The sequence below is a fragment of the Archocentrus centrarchus genome, chromosome 24 (genome assembly GCF_007364275.1).
Source record: "Archocentrus centrarchus isolate MPI-CPG fArcCen1 chromosome 24, fArcCen1, whole genome shotgun sequence".
In the NCBI taxonomy this organism is placed as follows: domain Eukaryota; kingdom Metazoa; phylum Chordata; class Actinopteri; order Cichliformes; family Cichlidae; genus Archocentrus; species Archocentrus centrarchus.
In genome coordinates this window covers 12511149-12527997 of record NC_044369.1, presented here as the reverse complement: position 1 = coordinate 12527997, position 16849 = coordinate 12511149, and the positions used below count along the sequence as shown (strand labels likewise).

Genomic DNA, 16849 nt, shown 5'->3' with positions numbered 1-16849 from the left:
TTTACTGCCACAGAGAAAACCTAAATCCAGAACTGATTTTAAAATCCTCGCATGCAAAGTCCTAATTAATCAGGCCTCATTGTATCTTACAGACCTCACAGTATCATATTATCCTAAGAGAGCATTTCGCTCTTGGGATTGCAGACTTACTTTTGGGTTCTAAAAGTAGAATGGGAGGCAGATCCTTCAGCTGTTAGGCCCCTCTCCTGTGAAACCAGCTCCCAATGAGATGCACAGTAATTTTAAGACTAAGCTTCAAACTTTGCTTTTTGATGAAGCTTATAAATTTAGTTAGAACTGAATCAGGTGACCCTGAATTATCCCTTAGTTATGCTGCTATAGGACTTCCCATGATGCACTCAGCATTTCTTCTCCACTCTCCTCCTTTCACTATTGCATTGATGTACCAGTTTTGTCTACTCTCTCCCAGTTTGCATTTTATCCTTGTTCCTCTCCGCTGTCACAACCCCTTGTGATAAGAGAGCAATTGAAAAAAAGTTGCATTGTAAATGTAACTGAACCAAAATGGAAAGATGCTGACACCAACAAACCACCTGAACAGTTCCCTCTGTGAAAAAAAAATACTCAACATTTAAATGTTTTGTCTGATACATTCAAATTTTTAATTTTGCATAATTTAAGTATTCTGACCTTGTAGCATCACCTAACATGTAGAAAAGTTTAGGAAGAATCTTTGTAGTAAAAAGAAGTGTTTATTTACAATATAAGATGAGCTGACATACAGTTTTTATGTAATCATGAAGAGTCATAAAAAGTTTTATGTGTATATATATATATATTCTGCCCTCCTCCTATTAGCATACAGTAGCTCATAAACAGCCAGAAACTGGCCCAAATGTATGATGTGCTTAGTTATAGAAGGGTGGATGATTAAAAAAAAAAATGGCTGGAACCCTAAATGAGAAGCCAGCACCGTATGATGGCGACCTAAAAACTGCAGGTTTCTTTTGAAGTCTAGAACAGCGGCGCAGACTGTCTGGGGTCATCTGGTAACACGCTGATGGAGTCCTCCGCCTTTCCACACAGCATGCAGAGCATAGTGTACTCCTGGACAACACACACACACAAAAAAAAGACCCATAAACTAACCAAATCTATTATTATGTTCCTCACATCAGAATCTGTATATGTTTGGCAAAGACAGCATTACTTGCCTGATATTCATCAACAACAGAGAATGTGTACTCGTGCCTGGCGATGACGTGATCACAGGTTTTACAAACATCTGGAAAGACAAAAAGAAGATAGGGGATTATTTTTAAACTTGGGTTTTCCCACACTGTCTGGAATTATTAACACCAGCAAGAGAAGATAAATTCACCATGTGACCACTTTGATTCAAAACTATCATCATTGCATTGCTGTAACAGATTTTCTTTATTTTCTGTCACACATATACTGTTACAGTACAGTATTAATTCTAAATGGAGCTACAGACATTTGTTTTTTTTTTAAATAAAACAATTTCCAGATGCTGGAACAAACATTGAAACATCTAAATGGATTTGAATATTGCTGAAAAGCATAAATACTACATAATTTAATACAGTACACATAAAGTTCTGTAACACAGCTCTAATAGTAGTTGCTACTAAAAGTGCAACTTTGCCTTTACTCATTTTCTCTCGTGTGCACTATATGGAAAAAAAGTACAGTGCCACCTACAGGAGTTGCTCAGCCGTGGAAACCCATACCACGAAGATCCCAGCGCACCGTCTTTGTGCAGATATTAATGCCAGATGAAGTTTTGAGCTGGCAGTTGAGAATGCTGGTGACGTTTACACCCTATGCAGCTCAGCACTCAGTGACCCTGCTCTGTATCTTTATGTGGTCTGATACTTCGTGGCTTAGTTGTTGTGGTTCTTCCACTTTGTAATAATACCACTTACTGCTGATCATGAAATATGAATGAATGAATGACAAATATTTTATTCTTTTGTTACAGCAGTTAAATGATGATGTAATAATAATAATAATATCTAGGAGGAAAGAAATTTCACCAACTGACTTGTTGCAGTGGTGGCATCCTGTTACAGAACCAGGCTTGAATTCAGTGAGGCCTTTAGAATAACCCTTTCACAAATGTTTGCAAAGGCAGACTATGGCTAGGTGCTTGATTTTATACACCTAAATTCAAAGATTAAGAGGTGTGGCCTAATACTTTTGTGTATATAGTGTACATACCATTAGATGGTGGATAATGAAGTCAGTGTATGTGCAAGTAATCTCTGTGAGCCCAAAATTAAAGCTTCACTCAAACACTCAAGTTTCAGGAAAATTCTTCCCCAGTTTTTGGTCTGTATGTTTCCAGTGAGAGCGGACATCCATAATATGATTGTCTCAAGCACTCTGGCTGTGAACACAGAAGTGCCAGTAAGAAAGAGCTCGGTCTAAAAAAAATTAAATAAATAACGGAGGGTGGCCTGCCTTATTTTGTCCATTATTTCATACAGTAGATGAGGGCTGCACCAAGGCCCAGGTTAAGTTGAATGTGACTCAAATCAGAGCTACTCTAGTAGCGTGCATGAATACAATTACAAAGCTGTAAATGAGCATAACAAAGATTTTGGAACTTGGCTCCAGTCATTTGCTCCCATTCATCTACAAGAGCACTGGTTTATCTTCCAAAATGACGCGCAAAGGGAAATTATCATTTTCAAAACAGATGAGTTACCACAAAATTGGAAGCACCGTTTTTGCCTAAAATGTCAGTGTAGCTATACAGGGCCTTACCCAAAACCAGCCTCGGGAGTACATAAAAGTAGATGGACTGAGCTTTCCACATATTTTCGCCCCTATTAAGTGCTTTATCTGGCGGCACCGCTTTTATCTACAGGTTTACTCTTCTAGTTCGAACACTGTTGGAGAGACTAACGATCATATGTGACGATCTCCTCTCCATCGTCATCCTCAGTGGCTTTGTTGCTGATCAGTACGAAGTCCCTCTGATGGCAGTTGGCACAGCCGAGGTAGTTCATCAAGTAAGAGCCGTTCTCCAGACAAGTGTTACCCTGAGCAGGGAATAAAGCATAGCAAACATATTTGGACTCTTTAATTTGATTCTTTAGCGTTTTATCAGAGCAATCACTGTTTTTTTTTGGCTTGTTTACCAAACGGAAGAGAGATAAGCGTCACTTATAGCTAAGTGTGCCGTTAGCTGTACAGTTTACTTAAGTTTGGTCACTCAGCGGCATCAGCTTACCCGATCCGGGTACTCTTTCTGCACGCAGCCGTTGCACATTTTCACAAAATAAAAATTTAACAAATTAAAATAATAACAGTTAAAGAACTAAAAAAAAAAAAACGGCACACAGCTAACAAATTTGTAGCAAACCCGCCTCTTCCGCACAGAACGGCGGTGCCCGTAAGCTCAATTAGAGCTGTAAAACATCCTCTTCTCTGTAAATGCTCCAGCGTACCTTATGCAGATCTACGAAAACTCATTTCCCCTCACAAACTTCCGGTCTCATAGTCAGAACGCGATTGGCGGACGTCGACTTGACGGGATTTACGCAGGCAAACATGGCGGTGTAAGACAAGTGGAGGCTTGTTGCCATGTGAAATTTGTGCGGTAAATATTATCTGTAGCTGCTGTTTTTCTGCGTAGAATCCAAATAGACATCACGTTGACATCACGCTTCACCCGGCGGCTTTGGGGAATCGTAATGCTGGCAGCGTTTATTGGCAACGGTTAAATCAGCTTCAAACGAGTGCGTAGTTCTGACTAGGGAGACCACGTTGAGCTGATTTTTGTGAATTATGAGCTGGGTGATTGCAGTGTTTTAATGACTCTTGACTTCTTTTCCACTATTCAGGTGTAACATAGCGGTTAAATGCTGCCATCAGTGTTGATATGTTGAGACACGGAATATATTGTATTTTACCTGTTGTAGGTTCACCTGTTCAGAAATGGCAAACGTTCAAACTCCACAGGAGAAGGTGGCAAAAACTCCTGTGAAGGCGGAACCTCCCCAGCTCTCCCAGAAGACTAAAAGCATCTACTGCATTTTGTGCCGTAGGTTTTATTTGAAGCATGTAAGTGGCCCTTATTTCATCGAGGCATCGTAATTTGCAGTGGTGCTGAATAGCATGTAATATTTAACTTGCAGCTCTTTATAAATAATTTGTGATCTTGTTGTGTCTCTAACTACAGGAAGAACATGTGCATATGCACAGCATGCTGCATCACAGAGAGCTGGAGTCAGTGTTGGGCAAGTGAGTAATGTGTCTTAATATAAGAAATGTATGTTTATCTCTCCTGAGGGGTGCAGGGCAAGCAGTTTTCATTCGACACACAGTGCTGTGCAAAGAGTCTTGAGTCACCTTCTCATTTATTTATAGTTTAAGTTTAAGGTCTTTCTGCAAATGATGCTGATCAGTCAGGCACATTAGAAAGCAACCACTTGGAGGAGCGTAGTTAGTAACTATTGATGCTGGGACACAGAAAGGTAAAGAGATAACTGGATGTTTACCTGTTATCGCTATATTGAGAAAAATATACCAGTGCTGTTTTCTGCAAGGGGTCAGCAATGGCCAGCCCACCAAATCATAAAGAATGCAATGGTTAGTCAGGTATGTCTGAGGAGGAGGCGTGCCCTGCAGAATCTCACCAGATTCAATCACAGGCAGAAAAGCAGCTTTCACAAGTTTTTCCTCAGAGTAAAAAAGAAAAACAAATTTATTTATTCTGAAGTAAAAACCAATCTTCACTTTGAGCTTCCTAAAAGATGCACTTGTGAAAAGATTGGGTTCTATTTTAAGTTACACTGCAAGTCCTAAAAGGAAATTTGTAGAAATATAGGTCTATATTCTTTAAAGGGAGATATGGAAAGCTGTTGTTTTTGTGCATTGTCACTTGTACAAATTATTTTACTGGTATGTTAAAACAAAAGAACTCTTTTATTTATTTATTTGTTCAAATAACCTGCTAGACATATTAGTTAGCACTATAGTTTGTGATATCTGACAATATATTTTGTGCCCTTTCTTGAACAGGGATTCCTTTCATGACTGCCAGGCATGCAAGGCTTCCTCCATGGGTTTAAATGAGTACGCTCAGCACATCTCGACTGTTCAACACAAAGCCAAGTTAAAGAGCTTGATGTCCAGAAATGTGAAGCCCCTCTCCATCTTTAAGACTCTCAGCACAGAAACTATAACATGGATCTTGGAGAGAAACAAGACACTTAAGAAAAAGGAGTAAGTTTTTCACAAAATGATTCCAAATGAAACTGTTAGAATCTGTTTTCTCCATGTTTATAATATGTTGTTGTTTGGAAATGTCTGCTTTTTTTTTTTTCCATTGTAGGAAGAAAGCAATAAAAAAGAAAAAAAAGAAACTGAAGCAGGTAGCTGGTATGAAGCGTGCTCATACGTTGCAGGGAACCGCCGTAACAAAGGCTGGGGCATCCAAAGTGGGAAAGCAGGGACAGTACAGACAGGTGCAGCTGAATCAAAGCCAGGGTGCTCAGCACCAAGGAAGCAATAATGCTGTCTTCCAAAACAAGGAGAACAAAGTGTTCAGTGAGCAAAGACCTCCTCACAGCACAGAATCAACTCTGCATTATCAAAGCAGGAGACTGGCTCCTAGGTCTGGAGAGCCTGCAGGTGAAAGGTGGTATCACGAGAACAGTTCTCTCAACAATCAGTGCAGCACAGTCAAAGTTGAGAACTCCCAAGTGGGCAGATTTCACAAGACTCAAGTGGGTGCCACTGACTCCTGGCACCAGATAACAAAGCCTGCTGTCAGCCAGTACAGCTATCACAGCAGGGAGTATGATAGTGCAACATACAGAGACTTCACCAGTGATCACCTCCCTGAGAATGGAGCCATCATCTTTAGTCCAAACCAAGGTGAGACTACAGGACAGGAAAGTTTACGCTGCTCAGCTCCACCTGCACCGGCAAACAAGTCTATCAGCGCAGCTCCTATACGAGACGTTGACGTCACTGCTGTGCTCAGGCAAATCAGAAGAGAGCTGGGTGTGAGGGAGCCATGCAGAGCAGACCGTGAAGCCCGAAGGCAGAAGAGTGAGGCCAGCTTCCAGGTGGCCGATCGCACCACCTCACAGCAGAATGGAACTGAGGTAGCACAGCCAGCAGGAATCTCTGCTCCAACTGAAACACCTCAGTACTCTGAGAAGAGTTCAGGAGGTGCAGATAGACTGCCAAATAATGGGAATAACGCATTTCAAGTGGCCACCGACAGCCTGACTTCTCCTAAAAGAAGTACTGAAATGAAAACATCCTCTGAGCCCTACTTAAACAAACCTTGTAAGGTCCGAGTTGCTCACAAATCAGGTCAAACACAGGGGGAGAAGGAGACTGGATATAAATCAACTACAAAGACATTGCTTAGCTTATCAGGGGCCAGGAGTAACCAGAACTTGATTGCGATGTATGAGGAGGTGAAAAGGAAGAAAGCACAAGGCATGCCAAGGTGAGGAATTCACCATCTTACAAGGTGTTTCAGTTTATTTCTTATTCACCATTTTTTTTTTTTTTATACCTGCTACTTGTTGTCATTATTTTAACTTTCAGGTTTGGAATCGAGTTGTCGAATCGCTCAACTCGCCAAGAAAGCTCAGTCCAAGCACAGGACTTTGACCTGCCTCTGTCCGAAGGCTTCCACTGGGAGTCGTTTCCAGACTCTCTTTCAGGCCCAAACTCGATTTTACCACCTCCACTCCAAGACACTGCTGATCACACAGAGACTCAGTCAGATTCTCAGAGTCAGGAAGCTTTGGGGCAGCCTGCTGCAGCTCAGGCACACAGCAGCAGCAGCCAGGCAGCAGCAACAATCCAGATGAAAGTGGAACCAAACTTTGAGGAATTGAATGCAGATTTAAGAGGCGGTACTAGTGCCGGCAAGAGGAAACACAGCTTGGTGACGGTGAGTAATACTGCAGTCTGCGACACATTTCTGAAACATCCAGTTTGCTGATGTATTTTCAGTGGTGGAATTGATGTCTTTGCAGGGTGACGGTCTTTATGACAGGGAGCCAAGTGGAAGAAAGAAGAAAACAAAGTCAAATAAAGGTAATTCTGATATGTTCTGATGCTTCATGATTACACTGTGTAGTTGCAAGTCTTTGGAAAGCACACTTAAGTGAAAGGGTGAGATTGGACATCACACACATTACATAGCAAAGTCTGTCAATCAACAGGAAAAATCTGGCAGTGTGGGAAATGTGATCTCACTGCACCTTGGTGGTCCACCTCCAGCGTAATAGGGTTTGATCAAGAAGTGTTGTGATGCCATCCATCAAAAAAAAAAAAAAAAATCTGTTTAAATGTGGATGATTTTTTCCTTCAAGGTCATCTCTTTATGGACTATTTGGTCAAATCTCATTCTGATAATTGCACCTGTGCAATGCTGTTTGGTCTGTAAGTCGTAGATGGAGACCTGGTTGTCATCACCAGTGATTATCCTTGGGTGGAACTTTTGCCTATCAAGTTGCATTGTGGATAAAAAAAAAAAAGGGTGTAATAAAGCTCCCAATCCTGCAGCATCAAATTTCTGCTATAGTTTATCAACTATTCACTGAATCTGACAGTGTTGTGGGATTACCGTTTCTTTTGGTAATTTTCATTCTGAAATATGTTTTAGCAGAATAAGATAATATGGGTATTTTTTAATATTTCTAAACTGTGTTGTTAGTTTCTATTAAACAAAAACAAACAAAAAACATAGAAACGTAGGCCAAAGTTGGCCAAACTCAAGTAAACTTCTAAATAATGTTTGTAATTTTTTCCAGATGTTCTCATTCCCACTTCTTTCTTTTTACACTTGCAGATCAGGACCAAATGGACCAGCTGTTGGCAGTGTCTTTGCGCGAGGAGGAGTTGAGCCAGTCGTTGCAGGATTTGGACAGGTCTCTGGTCCAGGCCCGCAATGCCCTGCAAGCTGCCTACGCAGAAGTCCAAAGAATTTTGCTACTGAGACAGCAGGTAATGTAGAAATGTCAAATAAATAAATGGTTGTCCTCAGTGATCCATTCATAAGTTTGGGTTTCACGATTCTTCTGCTGTTTTAAGTTCACTTCTGAGGTCAACAGCCTGAGAGCAAAGCGCATTGAGATCCTGCAGGGAATGCAAGGTACAGTAGACATTGACATTAAAAGTTGCACTCAAAATGGTTCAGTCGGTGACAAATGGTTTACTGTGCTCTTTCTTAATCTCTTCCAGAGGGATACTCAGGAGCATCTAATGTAGGAGTGAAAGCCACGACCTCACCATCAGGGGGAGCTGCCGGTGTTCGGCCACCTTCCCTTCCTTCTTCAAGTCTGTTACCTGCCTCCTCAACTCGCCAATCACCTGCCTCAGCCCCAACATTATCCATCACCCCACCTCTTCCAGCTCCTCTTGCTCTGCCAGCTCTAGCAATAAAGCAAGAAATGTGCCATTTGCCCACAGTTGGACAAGCCAGTCACTTTGCCACTGCAGTGCCTGTTAACACCAATGCTGCTCAGGTCCCTTTGAACCAACCTGTATCCTTATTTCCCTCAAATCTGCTCCCCCCTCTGCTGCTCCCACAATCACACTTGGCTGCTCCCTTAACTGCAGCTGCTGGTGCTAATCAGTCCAACGCAGAGTCCTCCACATTTGCAAATACCCGTACATCTCTTGAGTCATTTGTCAGGCAGCAGGAGCAAGAAACAAGAGAAGGGTTACAGGACTGTGCAAAGACAGTGATGGTGGCCAAACAACCAGCGCAGGCTGAACGTAATCCTGAGAAAGAGACTGAAGGGAATCTTAAAGAAAAAGTCCCAACACCAGACACATGTGTCCCTGAAAGGGAAAAAAAGCAACCTGTGGCAGAGGATGCAGGGAACGAGAGCGACGATTCTGTCGAAATGATTTGTCGCTCCAACATGGAGGTTATAGATATTGGTGAATCAGACTGTGAGGATTCACACGAAAAAGACGTAAAGGTTCCAGCGCAGCCCCAAGAGGCTCCTCGCTCTGAGAGTGTGGAATTCAGCTCGGCAAGCACGCAAACATCGGTTCAACAAAGTGAGGTCGACAGGTGAGGCTCATGCTTTGGATCATGTCAGGGTTACTCTCCTGAACTATACAGGAAAACTGACCTGTCTCTCTCGACTCCTCAGTAAAATTCAGCCTTCGGCTTTGCAAGTGAAAGATGGCAACACTCCTGCAGGTGCGTCGTCTCCCCCCTGTTTGTCTTGGGTGTAGCATAGAAAGAAAGGACATTTTGGTAAAATGTAGAGATCAGTGTATTCAAATTAAAAGCATTGGAGACTTTGTGTAGGCTGCTGTTCTAAGAGAACAGCATCTCGTAGAATAAGGTATATGCAGACAAAAGTTTGGACTTTCAGGTTTTATTACCACTTTCATCCTGGCACTGAAAAATCCACACAAAAAAAAAAAAGTTTATTTAATGGTTAAATGATAAAAGATACTGTCTCTTTTGAATTTCTAATCACAAGGGCTAATTATTAACATGACAGTTTTGTGACATTTGGATGTACATAAAGGAAGAAACCTATCGGAAAGAAAATGGTTTTACATTTTTCTGTTGCTTTATTAGTGAATGTGTTTATATAAATTTTAATTGCACACAAAGAAAAAAGAAATAAATATAGTTTAGTCACTGTTATTTCAGCGTCTGCTGACGATGAAGAGCCGTTTTTGGGAGAGTTTCTAAATCACGACGGCCCCGTCCACGGCCTGCAAGTCCACGATGACGTCCTGTACACGTGCTCGGGGGACAACACGGCGCGGGCCTACAGTCTAGTGGTATGTTGGCACCTCAAAGTTTGCACCCACTTTTGTCCAATTTGATGGTGACATCTTTTTCAAGAGCTACAAAAACTATTACACTGTGTGCACTGTGTCACTTACTGGTGACTTATTTAGGTGTATTGTTTAGAATTACTGGCAGAAAATCCGTGTGCAGGAGTTCATTAGAGTCTTTGCCCTTTTAGTAAGTGCCATATCGCTGTGAAGACATCATTTCACATACTGAAAGTTGCGCCTTTTGAAACGTGTTAATTTCAGCTGTAAGGCACAGCTTTTACTAGGAAGGCAAATGCTCTTGTTTCCGATTTGCGTCGCACTCTTTCAAGTTTTACTACCACTAGGTGGTTAGTTAGCAAGTGTTTGCAGACAAGTTGGCGTCTTTCATGCAAACAGCTGGAGACTGTGGCAATCTGCTAGCGACCAAAACAATCACAATGAGGCTTTTGGTGCAGCGCCCTCTTTGAGACTGATTTCACCCAGCCAGACAACAAAATAGTAATACAGAGGCTTCAAAACTGAGTAAACGCACCAATGAAAGCTGTCAAGGTGACTACACACATCTTTTATATACAGTCTATTCTTTAAATGAGTTTTATCTTGGTACAGACTGAATATGATTGTTTTGTGTTTAAAGAAATCTTTTCTCTCATACTAGAATCTATGTTTTGTCTCATGTGTCCAGACGAGGGAGTGTCTAACGATATTTGAGGGTCACACAAATAAAATCAACTGTCTGCTGGTGTCATCCAGCCCGAATATGCCGGCACGCCTCTACACTGGATCCAGTGATCAGACTATTCGCTGTTACAGCATAAAGGTATAAAACACCTTTATAGGACTTAATGTGGTTGATATTAGAGATGCTTTTGGAACAAATCAAGTGCGTTTATAACAAAGTTGTCCCCTGCTGGATTTTAGTGTGAAACTTAGGAGTCAGAATATACTTGTTGAAATAAATATATATAAGTTGTATTTTGTATTCAAAGGTTTTATTTGATAATCAACTTATTTCTGCAGTCTAAGAAGTGTCTGGAGCAGCTCTCCCTTCCAGACAGAGTGCTGTGTTTGCACATAGCCTGGAATATTCTGTACGCTGGGACCGCCAGTGGATCAGTCGCTAGCTATGATGTAAAGGTCAGTGAAATTAAATAATTGCATGCACAGTATTCAGTATTCACACACTCTCATTTCGTTCCCGACTGTCTCCTCCCCGATCTTTTTAGACTCTGAAGCAACTGGATGTGTTTGAGTGCCACGGCCCACGAGGTGTGAGCTCCCTGGGGACAGCTCAGGAGGGCGCCCGCCGGCTGCTGCTGGTCGGATCATATGACAGCACCATCAGCGTACGCGATGCCAAGAGCGGCCTACTGCTGCGCTCACTTGAGGGCCACACCAAGACTGTACTTTGTATGAAGGTGGGGTCATTACACGCCCTTTAACAATTAATTTTGTTCATATTTTTGGACCTTTTTTCATCCCCCTGTGAACGTTTTAACACTGGTAAAACATTAGAAGTGTAAAAAAAAACATCTCTTAAACACAGAGAAATTAACCATTGCACTTTCAGTCCCCCTTAACTTGCTGTTAGACATTGCACCACAGAATGAAACATATTAGATGGGTCATGTTTGTAAATGAGAACTGGTTCTCAAACATTTTACCTGGTAAAATAAAGGTTAAAAAAACAAAAAAGATAGAAAAGCCCGAAACAGGATAACAAGCAAATCACAGACCAAAATAGCCACTGGCCAGCTATTACATCCCCTCAGGGTCTTATTAGGGGTGCAAATGCAAACAGAAAAAAAAGGTTTGTAAGGTATGCTGTATTCATGGGACGTCTGTTCTTTGTAAATGTGCTAGGAAATGGGTGGCCTGTGCTTGGTTTGATAAGTGCAGACAGAGCATTTCTTGTATTGTGCTTAACTTCCTCTGTTGTGTTCAGGTGGTGAATGACCTGGTTTTCAGCGGTTCCAGTGACACATCTGTACATGCCCACAACATCCATGTAAGTGTTACACGTTACTTACTTATAAAAGACCAGTAAAAAGATACTTGCAGGCATTTGCCAAGTTATTAGTTTTGTTTTATAAAATTTAAAAAAAAAATCAGTTTCAGGTTTGTTTGTTTGTTTTTAAGTTTTTAATTAGTGTTGGTATGGGCTTCGTTTTTAGCCAGATGAAAGATGTAGCTCAGGATAAGTAGGATAATATTTATGGATACTCAAGGCCTTTGAATTGAGGCCCCCTCATGCTTGTTGTGTTGACAGATTGAACTAAAACTATATTTTTATTTTAGTTTGGGACACACGCTAAATCATTTCAGTTTTTTAACCCCTGGTTTTTATTCTTTCCACACCTATTTTTTAGTTTTTAGTTGTAGTGATTTACTGTATGCAGTATTTATTTTTATTAACTGGGTAGTTTTGTTATTATTTTTTCCTGCCTGTAGACAGGTGAGTTGGTTCGCATCTACAAGGGTCACGGTCACGCTGTCACATCAATTGTCATCTTGGGGAAGGTGATGGTAACAGCCTGTCTGGATAAACTGGTTCGAGTTTATGAGCTACAGGTAATATGACTACTTATTACTGCATATACTATTTTATACTGATGTTTGCTTTGAAAATCAAACAAAAAAACAATGCAACAATTTTTTGATTTGGATGATTAAATCAGTACCAAAAGCACTAAACAAGTTTGGGTTTTTTTTGTTGTAAATTTTAGAAAACCTTTCCTTATCTTGTTATATTTATGGGTTTTGGTGCTGAACTCTACAGTAAATCTGTTGTCTGTTTTTTGCTAATTTGTTTCTTTTTAGTCCCACGACCGGCTGCAGGTGTACGGGGGTCACAGCGATATGGTGATGTGCATGGCTGTACATAAAAGTGTGGTAAGTAGAATAAAAGTGGTTCAGCCATATTTTTATTCTTTTTAAATGGCAGAGGTTCACACAGGAAGGGATGGATAAACACTGCTGACTTGTGTCTCTGTGGTTGGTTGTTGCCCGCAGATCTACACAGGCTGTTATGATGGCAGTGTTCAAGCTGTAAAGCTCAACTTGATGAAAAACTACCGCTGCTGGGTAAGAACCTGATGTTATTAAGTCAAACAGTGAGTCCTGCAGGAATGGTCAGTGTCTGTACTTTAACATAATTATAGTACATTTTTCATGAAGAGTTTTTCTGTTTGCTGTCTTTCCAGTGGCAGAATTGCTCTCTGATCTTCGGCATGCAGGACCATCTGCTACAGCACCTTACTAAAGATCACAGCAGCCCAGACCTGCAGACGGTAAAATGTCGCTGGAGAGGCTGCAACAGTTTTTTTGCCACACAGCATTCAGTCAGACAGGTGATGAACGGACCCTGTTGTTAGGTTCTGGTTATTAGCCAGGTTGTGTGTTTTCAGTTTCTCAGCTTTGTTGTTTTTCCTGCAGGAGTTTCCTGAACACATGCAGAGCCACGTGGAGAACGATAGCAAAGTGCAGCCCTGACGGGACTGGTGGTAAAGTGATGCAGCAAGCCAGGGTGGGGTGTCACGCAGGCTCACCTTTTTTTATTACCAACTGTTTTCATTAAAAGAGGCAACTTAGTGTTGATCCCATGTAAAGGTTTCTTTATTATTTTGAGCTTTAATCCTTTATCATTTATCTGCAGCTGTAACAGTATATTGTAGAATGGAAAAATGAAAGTAAATTGAAGAGCCAAGATTAAAGTCATAATTTATAAAAACAGTTGGATTTTCTCTGTTCTCAAAGTGGTAAATTTTAGCAAAAACAATTCCCAAAATTACAACAATAAATGTTTGAATATTCTGATTTTAAAGTCAGTGATTTGCAAGTAAAGCTCTGAAATTCTCTGAGATTAAAGTTAGAAAATTGGATGTGCCGCAGTGGGGATGAGAGCTTTGGTTTTCCAAATCCAGCTATCACATCATCTAAACTAGTATGTTGCTTTCTTCTGGATAGGTCCAGAAGCAGAGATCCTGGATTTCTTTCATGTGTTGTTCTTGATGTGATCATTACCAACCATGCATCTGAACCACCTTGAGTTTATTCAAGTAGAAGCTTCAGTTCTCCTCCTTCTTCTTTTTATTCAGCTTTGGCTGTTCCCCATCATACACTGACATGGATTAGTTTCTTTTGTTAACATGAAAACCAAATGTTAATTTATAACTTTTACTCAAAATCAAGTAAATGTTCCCCTGTGCGACTTTGTTGTACTTCACATATTTGAAACCAGACTTTCTGAAGATTCTCCGGAGATCTTGTATAATAAAAGTCATACCTTAATTTTAGTACTTAACACTGTACAGTATGTATTTTATTTAGTTTAATACCTAATGTAGGGGTACAGCAATAAAATGACAACAAATATTCACAGGCTTCGCCTCCTATATTTTAAAACAATATATATTAAATATTTTTATAATGACAAGTCATTATTTTCTGCATTGATAGCGACAAATACTTTACAACATAGCAACAAAAGTAAAGTCTACATCTGTTTACAACTCACTGCATCACTGTTGACATTTCACATCAACATCATTCGGGCTAATCTGGTTTCACATTAACAGCTGATGCAACGTGATAAACAGTGTTCATCAAGTGTTGTCACTGCTCTTCAGCATCGTAGGACCCAGAAAATGTGCTTTTTGTAATCTGCTTTAAAAGACCTCAGAAGTGAAGTTGACCATTAAATATGAAGCTGAATGAAATTGGAGCAATGATGAGTTATGTCGTGATACAGTTGGTGTCACACGAGGCTCCAAGTGATGAGAACGTGATTTATGAGTACATGGTCAGCTGAAGCCACTGTAAGAGAATAAGAGAAGAATTGCCATTTAATGATAGTTGCCCTAATGAAACCATTTATGTTAATTTTTTATTTATTTATTTTTTTTAACAGTTGGGTATTTTTTGGTTTTTACTGTGTGTGTGAGACTCAAGTCAGCAAGGAGATATTTAAAAACATCCTTCAGTGAAATGTAGTTTGGCATCAAAGGTAGTAGGTATCACAGAGTACACATCTTTCTTTCTTTGGGGGTTAATTATGCCTGTAAGCGTGATGGTCCGTTATAGTTAAGACAGAGTCTGTTACTTTGTCCACTATGCATTTTGTTATGACCATTAAAAATCTATTTTAATTAACCCACACTTAAAAATGTTTTTTTTTTTTTTTTTCCAAAATTTTTAGTATGCTGCTTTTATGCTCACTGTTCAATTTATTAGGTATACCTTGCTAATACCAGGTTGGACCTTCCTTTTTCCTTCAGCTCTACTTTAATTCTTCGTGGCCCAGATTCAACAAGATGCTGGAAACATTCCTCAGAAGTGTTGGTCCATATTGATACGATGGCATCACGCAGTTGCTGCAGACATGATGGAAATCTCTCGTTCAACTGCATCCCAAAAGTGCTCTGTTAGATTGAGATCTGCTGACTGTGCAGGCCATTTGAGTACAGTGAACTCACTGTCATGTTCAAGAAACCAGTTTGAGATGATTTGTGAATTTTGTGGAGTGTCTGTGATTGAAGTCTGGTAGAATGGTTGCCTGCTCTGTTAACTGCAAAGCAAATCTACCTAAGGGTATCAATAAAGGAACCTGAACCGGAATTGTAGCCTCAGTTTCTTGTTCTTAGCGTACAGGAGTGGTCTTCTGCTGCTGTAGCTCATCTGCTTCAAGGTTCAACATGCATTCAGAGATGCTCTTCTGCATACTTTGGTTATAACGAGTGGTTATTTGAGTTACTGTAGCAGTCTGATTATTCTGTTTCTGAAATACTCAGATCGGCCTGTCTGGCACCAACAACCATGTCACATTCAGACTCACTCAAATCCTTCTTCTTCCCCATTCTGCTCAGTTTGAACTTCAGCAGGTCATCTTGACCATGCCTAAATGCACAGAGTTGCTGCCCTATGATTGGCTGATTAGATATTTGCATTCATGAGCAGCTGAACAGATGTACCTAACAGTGGCTGGTGAGCGCATATTTCACCATGTTCCAATAATAGGTAAATTGGTTAAATCAGTAGAAAAGCTAAGTAAACTTGAAGGTGAGATTATCTCAAATTAATATTTGTATGTTTATTTACAAGGTCACAGATAACCTAAATAGAAACAGAATAGGTTATGGCACATTCTATAGAATAGCAAAAATAAGAATGTGACTTACCTCTAGCACATTGAGCTTGATTATTCCATCTCCATCTTTGTCAAAAGCATTAAATGCTCCTGCAAGAGACAGACCATGCAGTTGGGTAACTTTTCAGTCATCGAGAGTTTAAGGAGGTGCTTCAAAGAATAATTAAATCTGTAAGATATTTAGATTCAGTTTAAAATAAAGAAATGTCACTACAATGACTTTGTAAGTCTGTAAACTAATAATCAGTCATATATATGTGTTTTTGGCCAACAACCCAGTGTGCCAATGTAATATTTAATATGCATAAGCATCAGGTGTGTGTGTGGTCTGTACTTACTGAACATGCCTTCTAGCCTCACAAAACAGCAGATGTAACTATCAAAGTCAATGTTCAGGTGTTCATCTGCATAGCGTATAGCTATGATGTCATACAACTGTTTGTTGAGGTGAAACCCTGATGTGGAGATAAAAAAAAACAAACATACATTATATTAAGTTGCAGAAGACTTTAACTAAATAAATGTGCTAAAAAAAAAAAGAATCCATTTCTGCTGCTCACCTGCATCATTAACAGCATTTCTCATCTCAAAACTGCTGATGGAGCAGTTTTTGTCTTTGTCGTATCGTTTGAAGATGAGCTGCAGGCCCAAAGAGACCAACAATCAGATAAAAACGTGCTGAGCGTGAGCAGAAATTGGCCGAGGCTAAAGCTATCCTACCTGCCACTCCTTGATCTTTTTCCACAAGTGTTTGAACTCCTGCAGATTCAGCTTTCCCGTCCCATCAGTCTGAGCATCAAAAGCATCAGTCATGGAAACATCTGCTGCATACTGTTCAAACTATAACGTGTCTTATTTTATCAATTTCCAATCCCTCATTTCAGTTTTTATAAAAGTTTATGCAGTCAGAATCACTAGAAAGAT

The 16849-nt window shown here is 40.3% G+C and overlaps 3 protein-coding genes across 7 annotated transcripts in view; 1 reads left to right on the top strand and 2 right to left on the bottom strand.

The window, feature by feature from the left end:
* Positions 1-609: 609 nt before the first annotated feature.
* On the bottom strand, positions 610-3418 carry churc1 (churchill domain containing 1). Its single transcript, XM_030720812.1, has 4 exons — positions 3224-3418; positions 2897-3032; positions 1176-1246; positions 610-1068 (listed from the first exon to the last, which is right to left on the bottom strand). The coding sequence occupies exons 1-4, from the start codon at positions 3260-3262 to the stop codon at positions 976-978; spliced, it is 339 nt and encodes a 112-aa protein (XP_030576672.1). The 5' UTR covers positions 3263-3418; the 3' UTR covers positions 610-975.
* znf106b (zinc finger protein 106b) lies at positions 3360-15388 on the top strand. 4 transcript variants are annotated; one of them, XM_030720806.1, is made up of 22 exons: positions 3360-3592; positions 3915-4056; positions 4175-4236; positions 5017-5220; positions 5330-6460; positions 6562-6913; positions 6999-7059; positions 7817-7971; positions 8059-8119; positions 8209-9049; positions 9132-9181; positions 9647-9780; positions 10466-10600; positions 10801-10917; positions 11007-11198; positions 11726-11788; positions 12232-12351; positions 12601-12672; positions 12793-12864; positions 12984-13130; positions 13216-13306; positions 15057-15388. In XM_030720806.1, the coding sequence occupies exons 1-21, from the start codon at positions 3444-3446 to the stop codon at positions 13270-13272; spliced, it is 4317 nt and encodes a 1438-aa protein (XP_030576666.1). In that variant the 5' UTR covers positions 3360-3443; the 3' UTR covers positions 13273-13306; positions 15057-15388. The 4 variants fall into 4 exon arrangements, with proteins under 4 accessions (XP_030576666.1, XP_030576665.1, XP_030576668.1 ...); XM_030720805.1 differs by lacking the exon at positions 15057-15388 and having other exon boundaries at positions 13216-14156; XM_030720808.1 differs by lacking the exon at positions 15057-15388 and having other exon boundaries at positions 3510-3789; positions 13216-14153.
* Positions 14463-16849, bottom strand: part of capn3b (calpain 3b) — a 15101-nt gene continuing 12714 nt past the window's right edge. For both annotated transcript variants that reach the window (XM_030720809.1, XM_030720810.1), the window contains 5 exons: positions 16646-16714; positions 16486-16564; positions 16264-16380; positions 15957-16015; positions 14463-14595 (listed from right to left, as the gene is read on the bottom strand). In XM_030720809.1, the coding sequence (XP_030576669.1) occupies positions 14569-14595; positions 15957-16015; positions 16264-16380; positions 16486-16564; positions 16646-16714 (351 nt within the window). In that variant the 3' untranslated portion in view covers positions 14463-14568. The remainder of the gene's footprint in view (positions 14596-15956; positions 16016-16263; positions 16381-16485; positions 16565-16645; positions 16715-16849) is intronic.